General features: G+C 29.2%; 1 protein-coding gene across 1 annotated transcript; it reads right to left on the reverse strand.

Moving 5' to 3' along the window:
* Nucleotides 1-2,307: 2,307 nt before the first annotated feature.
* On the reverse strand, nt 2,308-5,478 carry LOC100783849 (probable carboxylesterase 15). Its single transcript, XM_003554450.5, has 2 exons — nt 4,636-5,478; nt 2,308-2,863 (listed from the first exon to the last, which is right to left on the reverse strand). Exons 1-2 carry the CDS (start codon nt 5,301-5,303, stop codon nt 2,557-2,559), a joined length of 975 nt encoding a protein of 324 aa, XP_003554498.1. The 5' UTR covers nt 5,304-5,478; the 3' UTR covers nt 2,308-2,556.
* Between the last annotated feature and the right edge of the window lie 4,433 nt (nt 5,479-9,911).

The following is a 9,911-nucleotide window of genomic DNA, read 5'->3' on the forward strand; positions in this document are numbered from 1 at the left end:
CATGATAGCCCAACTCCTTAATTATGTTCAACACCTCCCGGCCAATAACTTCACCTATTAGGATCACATTTGCACTTAGATATTTTTTCCTTCATACTTAGTTTTGTATGGGTCCACAAACCGAAGGTGCACATCAACAACAACAAAAAGTTATTGTCTATTCTCGCAAGACCTAACCCTCCAAAACATTATTACATATGCCCAACACAATATATACTCTAACAACAAAAACTGAATAACACACATATGCCAACACATAGTAACAAACAAAATTGAACCAATTTCATTCAATTCACAGAATAATAAATAAATACCCCTAATGCCCTACATATGTAGGACCACAATATCAACCGAAAAAAACCAACCCTAGCTATGATTCTCGTAATAACCAATATGTCACAAATTGATCATACCTTAATTAATTTATGCCCTTCATCACAAATCTCACGCACAACTCAAAAATTGAATGAATTTGAGAACTCTTTAATCCCTTAGTTGATTGGAAATTTTCTCTCCAATTACACTATGATTTCATCCACGTGTCACTTAGTCCTCATTAACATTTACAACTCACACTTAATCAACAAACATAGTTAAGCAAATATCTAACGGATCAGTTTAGTAATGAAGGTTGAAGTTGTATTTACGAAATAACAGATTTGAACCTCAATGTAATCATTATAAAAAAAAACGGGGGAAATTAGATGGCAATTGGCGATTTTCCCATTGTTATTGAAGTTTGAAAACACAAGACACTAATTTAGTATGAAATAAACATAGAAGACGAAATTAAAATTTTAAAAAATAAAACATCAAAAGTCCAATTTTGTCTAATACTGAAATTTGATTTTTAAAACATCTCTAACGAGATACATTATGTAAGAGAGTTTCTATGATGTCTTAATAATTTTGAGGATTTTGATACTCTTAAATTTTAATCAATCAAATTACATGTCATATTTTCATTAATTTTTTTTCAAACTAGTGTTGATTATTATCTTTTAAAATTTTAAAATTGAAATTTTTTTAAATTAGGAAAATGACTAAAGATAATTTTAAAAATCTAAACCCTAAAATATTTTTAGTTACTTTCAACATTTTTTATAAAAAACTAGTTTTTGTAAAATATAAGACCAAAATATTCAGATGAGTACTCTTCTTTGTTCTTTTCTTTAACCTTAAAAGATGTTTTTTTATTAATTTATACATAATTAACTTCACATTAATTACATTAAAGAGGAGGACGAAATCCACTGTTTTCACGATGTATAAAAAAATTCTGACTATAATTAACATAGTGTAGAAAGGGAATGAATGAAAAACAATTCAGGGACTCATTGAGTTAGTTAGTAACGCTGATTGGATCACCACACAAAAATGTTAAATATTGATATTTACACAAAAAAGGTATATATGATATTGATATTCAATTTTTTTATGAAAATTAAAGAGTTAAAAGTAACTAAAAAATTTAGGATTCTGCCTTCTAAAATTATCTTTAATCATATTTTCTAATTTTAAAAAGTTACGATTTTAAAAGATAATAATCAAGGATCAAGGATTAATTTAAAAAATAAAAAAATAATTAATAAAAATATACATGACATATAATTTAATTGATTAAAAAATAAACAGAACTCGCAAAACTGAAACTATTGAAAGCACCATGAAACTCTATCATGTATTCATTTCATAAGATACTAGTTTATCAATAATTATTACTTATTAGATCACCAATGATCAAAAGATTCGGAGATCCACCTTAACCATAAAATTATCAGCTTGAATACATTCCCAACCCACTAAAAAGGAGGACAAAATAAATTGAGTGTCTAGTGGAACTTAGATGAAAGTAAGTCATTCATGTCTTCGCATGTCATCTAGTTTCGAACACAGAAATCCGTAAACTGATGTTATTGGTGTTATCCGTCATACTCTATCTATGTGTCACATTGTATGATCACGAACAAGATGTGAATGACCTATAAGATTCCCACTCCCGCTATCTGATCACTGTAAGCTTGTCAACTGTCATTTATCTATCAATCATCATTCCACTTTTTTTCTTCTTCTTTTAAAATATCTAAATCAATTTCCCGAGTTTGATAAGTAATGAATGAATAACGTCAACCTGCAAATGAAGAACTGATACAAATGTAACATATTTTGAAATAATATCAAAGTAGTTTACGTTGCATCAGGCTAAAAAAATATATAACCAATTTCTTTAAATTATATTAAATGAAAGCTGAAATATAATAAAAATATAGAATTCTTATTAAAATTCTATTATTATGAATTTTTCGCTTGAGAAATTACTGATACAATTCAAAAGTTATAGCACAAATAGCTAAGAAAGATACTTGACTACAATCTCCAATGAAAAGCTACACGTACACACCATGAAATTGACATTTATATATACTTATAAATTCCCACGAACTACTTATACCGGGCTAAAATTACACAGACTAATTAATTAACCTTAATTACATTTCACTATGAGTGTCTTTCTACTGTTGAATTTGTTTTTTCAGGTGCGTGCGTGCCTTCTAACTAGAAGTTTGCAAGCATGAATCGTTTAAGGATTTGGATGACCTCTTCTGCAACTTCTGATGAGAATGAATCATGCGTGAAAAACCCATGCTCGCACCCCTCAAACTCAACGTATTTAATGTCCTTGTCTAATTCTTTTAACCTTGTAGCATAATTTTTTGCCCTATCCTTGAGCAATTCATTGCCACCTACTATCACCAAAATAGGATCAAGCTTCTCTTGTTCAAGATTTGGGCTTCCAGGTCCGAACGGATTCGCCAATGGGTGGTCTCGGCTCTTTCCAACAGGCATCGAAAGCCTCCAAAATCTGCTTGGAAATAAACAAATAAGCACTAGTATATTAGCATGTGGGTGTGCGTGTGTGAGAGAGAAAGAAATCTAAAAGCCACATGATCATAATTAAATGATTTCATGACCATCAAAATGTAAATTTCTTTCTCGATCACAATCTCTTTAGTACCATTGCTCACTTTATTTCATTGTCATCACTTGTATATATGAGGAATATATATATCTAAAAGTTGGCTTTATTTGTTGCGAAGCATGTTAGATAAGACTTAGAATAAATAAATAAATGATTTGGAATTAGAGCATATTAACATATTGCATTTTGTTATAATGTTGGATTATGCATATCCTCTCGAAAGTGGAAAAGTTTATAAATGATTTTGTTATCGATTTGGAAATCTGAAGTGTATTGATAACTAACTATTTTTTTTTTATGAACATAACTAATTATATGATTTAATGTTAATGTTGTACACGCGTTTCATGTTTTAACCCATATTTTATTCTAAGTAAACAATTTATGTCACTACTAGGGAATTTATTTATATGATTTTTATTTTATTTATATATATTTTCAATAAATTCTAACTTAAGACGAAAAAATAAAGCATTATTATTTAAAATTTACTATATATTTTTTAAATTATTTTAAATATAACTTACATATATTTAAATTAAAGTCAATTATAGATTATATATTAAAATATGTATTACAAAATATAAAATTACAATAATTACATCTATTTTTTTTTTCACATCACATATTGGCCACTACGAGATAACATAAAGAGGAGTGCAAAGGGTTTAGCTAAATGTCACCACTAATTACTTCAATTACATTCATTATTGCCATTTTGATCTGCTCATGTTTCAAAAGTAATCCTTGACGCGTATTTATGCGGATTTTAAAATTTAATATTTATTATTATAAGTTTGTAATTTAATAAAAAAATATTTATTATATATATTTTTTTATAAAAGTATAAGCATCTCTTTATACGAGCTGATTTTACTTAAACAAATTTTTTTATAATATGGTGAGATTATTTTTAAAACATTTTTTCACACATAAAATTAACTTATTCTCTTAGGATTTTACTTATTGAAAATAATATTTAATTGAAAATGTTAAATATGTTATGCTTTCATTAAATATAAGAAGCTATCATTAATTTTAATAATGTAAAACTTATTTTTTTAATAATATTTAAATGTATTTTAAAATTATTTGCATATTTTTAAGAATTAAAGAGGTTAATATATTTATTTTTAAATGTTAGCTGAATATATTAAAGATATTAAAAATGTTTATAACTATTATTATTTATATTTTCTTTTTAAAAATATTATATGAAAATACATATTTAACTTCAGTAATAATCTTTCGAAAATAAATTTTAGTATTACGTATCCACTCTTAAGAAATTAACGAAAACCACATTATAATTTGAAAGGAGCATAAAAACTATTGAACTAATTAAGAATTAAGACTAGTAGTTTAGCCAGATGTTTTTTTATTTTCCAAGAGTCTAGCCAAATGCTGTTGTGTCTTATTCATGGCATATTCCTTTCCCATATAAGGTCAAGACGAAAACAAGTGTAGCCAAGTGATTTGAGTGGGTCCATTCAAATAGGCATTTGTTCAATTAATTACTTACAATGTAGGAGTGACACTGATGCTAAAGTGTGGTCCATTTCAAAGTTTTCAAATAATTCATACATTTATACAGAAAAGAAATTAAGAAAACAGTATATATAATTTTAATTTTTAATCTTTAGTTTTAACCTCACCTGTCTAGTAACTCAAGGCTCAACATGTGCTCTGGTGGACCTTCCTCGGACTTGGTCCGAACCTCCCCGCCAAAAAACGGCGCAAACAAGACGTAACCTCGTACCCGAACCGGGTCCATCTCTCTCGAACCGGACCCCAACCGAACTGCCAGGTGGTGCGCAATGTTCCCGCCAGACGAGTCACCCACGACGAAGACGCGGTCAAAGTCAACGCCCCCACTCAACCACGCGTCCTCCCTCAAGCTCAGGCCCTGCCTCTGGAGCCACCTCACCGCCTCCACGGCGTCGTCCACCGCAGCAGGAAGACGGTGCTCCGGCGCGAGACGGTAGTCCGGCGAAACCACCGCCGCTTGGAGCCCCGACGCGAGGCGCATGCAACAGTTGTGAATATGGGGCCAGGTGCGCGAACCGAAGCAAAAGCCTCCACCGTGAAGGAAAATCACAATAGGGACCTTCTTATTGCTGAGTGCTATGTGTTGTTGTTGGGGCTTGTAGAAGCGAAGAGAAAGGTTGAATCTTTTGTCAAAGAGATAATCCTTATAGGTTATGGAGTTGTCTTGAATGGGTGAAACTTTGAATTCTATGCCGTTGGAACGGAAAATGGAACCGTCGCTATAGAGTTGGAGGAAGCCCATGCAATCCTCTACTACGTGAGGGAGGGAACCCATTATTGTAATTATCAGATAACTAGCTTGTGTATGTGTTTTGCAAATTGCTTGTGTAGTATGTGGATGTATATATATATATATATAAGTGGACAATGGTTGCGATTTGCTATTAGTGGGGATTGGGAAGAGTGATCGTGTGATTATAATTAAATGAAATTCGGTGCCACATTTATCCCTACCTATTGGTTTCTTTTATTTTATTTCATGTGAATATATATGGACCTTAGGTTAATCAGCTAGATCGATTGGATGAGCAGTCCCGTGTGCTTCTGGATGTTTACTTTTTTTTTTTCCCTGTGAATATATATGGACCTGAGGGAAAAAAATTTAGTCTCTTAAGAATTTGAATTTAGGAATATTTGTTTTCTATATTTGGCATATATAACATGGACCAACAAGATAGCGAAGGTAGGAGGTACCTAGCTATAAAGGCATTTTGATACTTAAGTTAACTTGTAAACTAACAAAGTGACGATATATGCAAAAGAAATTTTCTCTGATAATTCTATAAGTGTCCATTTTATAGGACTACAATAAATCACGACCCTAGTATATATATATATATATATATATATATATATATATATATATATATGGAAGTGTATCCACAAGGTAAATCTAATGTGATATGAAGTCATTAACCAGTTGGCATGAGTGATATGAGATGAGTATCTCAAATTCATTTACGATTTAGGGTGTAAGGAGTATCATGAATTACAAGTTGAATGGCTTTAATAGACTTCAAATGAATCCTTGACCCAATGTTAAGTTGGGTTTCCGTTGATTGGGCATATCCGTACAACCTAGAAGAAGAATCCTCTAGTTTGGTGCTTAACAATCTCATCATATATATGATAAACAGTATAAATGATATAATAGTAAAGTTAAAATTTCCAGAAAAGGGGGATAGTGCCTGGTGATTCGGATAGACATTATTATATATGTTCATAATTCGCACGCTAAGCAAATTGGATGTATGTAGCATGACATTGACCACAACTTTTTAGATTTGATTTTGCCTTTTACAAATAAACAATAATCCAGCTGTCCGAAGTAAGTATTAATTTAAGTGGAGTCTAATTATTTGATAAAAATGGTTTTCCTCCACTTAAGTTTATCGTTTGTTTTCTACCTAAGATATGGTTTATAATTAAAAAATAAAAATAAAACACACACAAAAAAATATAGCTTGATATTATGTACGGGTGGCTGAAGGTTAATTAATTATATACTCATTTTATCTGCAGTTTTAAATTTGTTTCAACAACAAATTGTGAAAGACCAACCAAGCAATCCCTTGAAATTGAGATCAACATGAAAAAGAGCCCAAAGGAGAAAAAAGGGGAAGTGCCACAAACAACATCTATATGCAATTATATTCCCCTTGTTGCATGCACCTACCAAATAAGTTTTTTGCATTATATTCCCAAAAATATCTGCTGCAAAGATATTTCATTAAGTAAAAAAGTCTTGTAATAAAGATTACATTTGATAAATTATAAGTGTAACATCTTTATGTTACTATGATTAATTTATTAATATGTATGCACTGACGTATTATTGAAACATTAGACTTTCAAGAAAGAAAGAAAAGGAATAGATCGACTTTATGTGCAGTAATACAATAGTTCTCTTTCATTACTCTAAATTTTTACGGTTTCTCCACTGTGCAGAGCACGATATTGCTCTCTTGTTGTGTAAAAAAGTGTTACGTTAAGGATAAACTAAAATTAAACCCACGGTTTTTATAGACCTTTTTTTTCTTCTATTCATTTTGTAGCATTATTTAATATCATAAGGGCCTCAGTATTGAATTTCACAGCCAAATAAGACTCGGTTCATAGAGAAGACAAATATACATTCATTTTCTTTCTTTGATTTTTTCATAATTTATATAAAAGACCCTGTACAATATTTTTTTTATACACATCCACTACAGTAATATTTGTTTGAAAATAAAAAAAAAAACTTAGAAACGATTTTATAATATTTTAAAAAATAAGTTTGGTTTATCAGTGAAAATAAGGAGATAATTATAATTTGAACCTCTAAAAAATTATAACTAATTAAAAGTGAGTCTTCCCAAGTATCTAAATGGCTGCAATAGTCATTATCCGTAACTTTTACTACTAAATTAATCTTTAAAAATTTAAAAAGAGTTTTGATAAACGTCTAGGCTAAAATGAAGTAGATTGAGATAGAGAGGAAAGAGATATACAAATATATAAAAAGAGAAAAGGTGGAAAGAAAAGTGATACATATGAAAAGTGAATATGACAGGAAAAAAATTGAACTAGAAAATAAGATGGAATAAAGTGAGTGGATGCTCATAATTTTTTATTTTAAAATACCATGTATATTTGTTCTAATCAAACGCTTAAGTAAGGATAAAAAAAATTAGTGTAGACTGAAAAAATAAATTTAGCGTAATGATAAATGATTAATAATATATTAATATTAACATTTTTAAAAATTAACTCTTTGAATCTTGTAAGATTAAAGGAATTTGTGAGGTTCCAACCAATTAACAGATAAAAATCATAAAAGTCAATTAAAAGTGGTGGTGATTGGTGCTCTGGCGCATGGAGTTGGATCCATGTAGGTCTATTTTAATTTGATATGGTTGTACTACAACTCCTAGTGTTAGTGGTGTGGTGGGCCAACAGCAGCCATGAAAATGGCTTATCCTGGCTATTAGCGGGTGGTACATATAATAATGAACTAAGCCACTATTTTATATCTTATTCTTAAGGTCACTCACTGCTGAAGCTGATGCGTTAAGCCTTTTAGTGTCATGTGTTCTGTAAGCAGTAGTATAGATTGTCTTTCATGTTTGAAAAATGTTAATCACTTTCTTGTTTAACTTTTTTCTATAATTGATGGCATTAATGACTTAATGGTGCTACATAGGTTATGATTTTACGTTTATCAGTTTAATGTTAATTTATTATTACTGTAGAATGTTAATATTAAGCAAAATTTAAACATACTATAAAATTATTGATTTTTGAAAAAGCTAGTGACTTAACATGTTATATTTAAAATGATTTCTACTTGAATAACAATCTTTTAATGGATAGTGTCTAAAAGTTAAATTCTATTTTTAAGATTATGAATTCTTTATTTATATGAGAAAAATAATTATACACTCACACTATAAAATATTTCTACGGTCATTTAAAAGTTTTATTGTTAACTGTTAATTATTATCAAACAACAGTATAAAAATATTTTATATTATCAATACATTATAATTAAATTCTATTTATATTATTTTTAATGTTTTTAAAAAAGGTATATTTGGACGTTTTGTTTGTAGGTTGTAGGTCGGCAATTTGTTAGCATCATTGGGTTTAGTTGTCCTTCTTCATGTTATGAGCATGCATAGTTAACTTATCCATTTTGAAGCGATGAAATGCGCGTACTAACATTTGGAGGCCAGCGATGATTGTTAACTTTCCAAGTAATATAGACCATTTGCCAGAGAAATTAAGCATTTTTTTCTTTGTTAATTGTTGTCAGAGAAATTGTCTTCAGATACGGATACTGTGATGTGAATTAGATATGTTTCATCAATAATTTTATCTAAGATAAGCTTAATCTTTCTTCCCATCAGAACTTTTCTTCTAAAAATCATTGTTCACTTGCCACGGTGCCTAACTCTTATTGTTTGAACAAACACGAGAATCTAGTTGACATTAAAAGCTTTTTCTTTGTTGATTTAAAAAATATATATTTATATGGTGTATTATTTCAGATTCTATTAATGGCATTAGTCTTACTCCTTATCTAAAGATTTGCTTATTTTCTTCTAGATAATGCGTACTCTGTTCAAGACTTTTCGGCGCTCTATGATTCATCCAAATCAAGAATCAATTTATCTTTTTGCAATTTGCACTCACCAAGAGTTGAGTAGGCAAACATTTATCACACCATTGGCATTTATAAGAAATATTTTTATGTGTCTTAAAGAAATTTAGTCACAACATTATTATTATTATTATTATTAATTTGTTGTTGAATAAGTTTAGGGTTTAAAACGAGTCAATTTGACATAATAAAAAAAAAAAACACTTGGATCCCAGACGGATAACTTCAAAGGGTCATGGTCACCCTCATCTTTTAATGTTTATTTAAATTATTATAAAAATTCGAAAAACATCTATTGAGATTGGAGAGAGGTTCAGTAATTTTTTTTTTTAAAGAAGTGCGCTCATTAAATAGATAGATCTTATAACTTTGAGTTTGAGAGATTAATTATGGACTCTTAATCAATAAATACTTCATATTAAAAAAAATTATTCAAATTATAATATTTAATATTATCAATATATTTTTATAATAATTTTTTAGACTTTTCATTCATTAACTATGTAACAAATATTCTTAAGATAACTCCAAAAATCATTATACATATATTAAGAGTTCACTTGAGTACAAGTTGAATGCGTCAAATTAACTTAATAAAAAGAGGTGGAGATTCCCATAAAAATTATAATATTTATATAATTTTTTTAAAGATTTACTACTTTTTTAGTCTATTTAATATTTATGTGTAGTTTCTAAACTTTGTTTTGACTAATCAATATCATTTAACCTATGTTTGTT

This window comes from Glycine max, chromosome 19 (genome assembly GCF_000004515.6).
Source record: "Glycine max cultivar Williams 82 chromosome 19, Glycine_max_v4.0, whole genome shotgun sequence".
Taxonomy (NCBI): domain Eukaryota; kingdom Viridiplantae; phylum Streptophyta; class Magnoliopsida; order Fabales; family Fabaceae; genus Glycine; species Glycine max.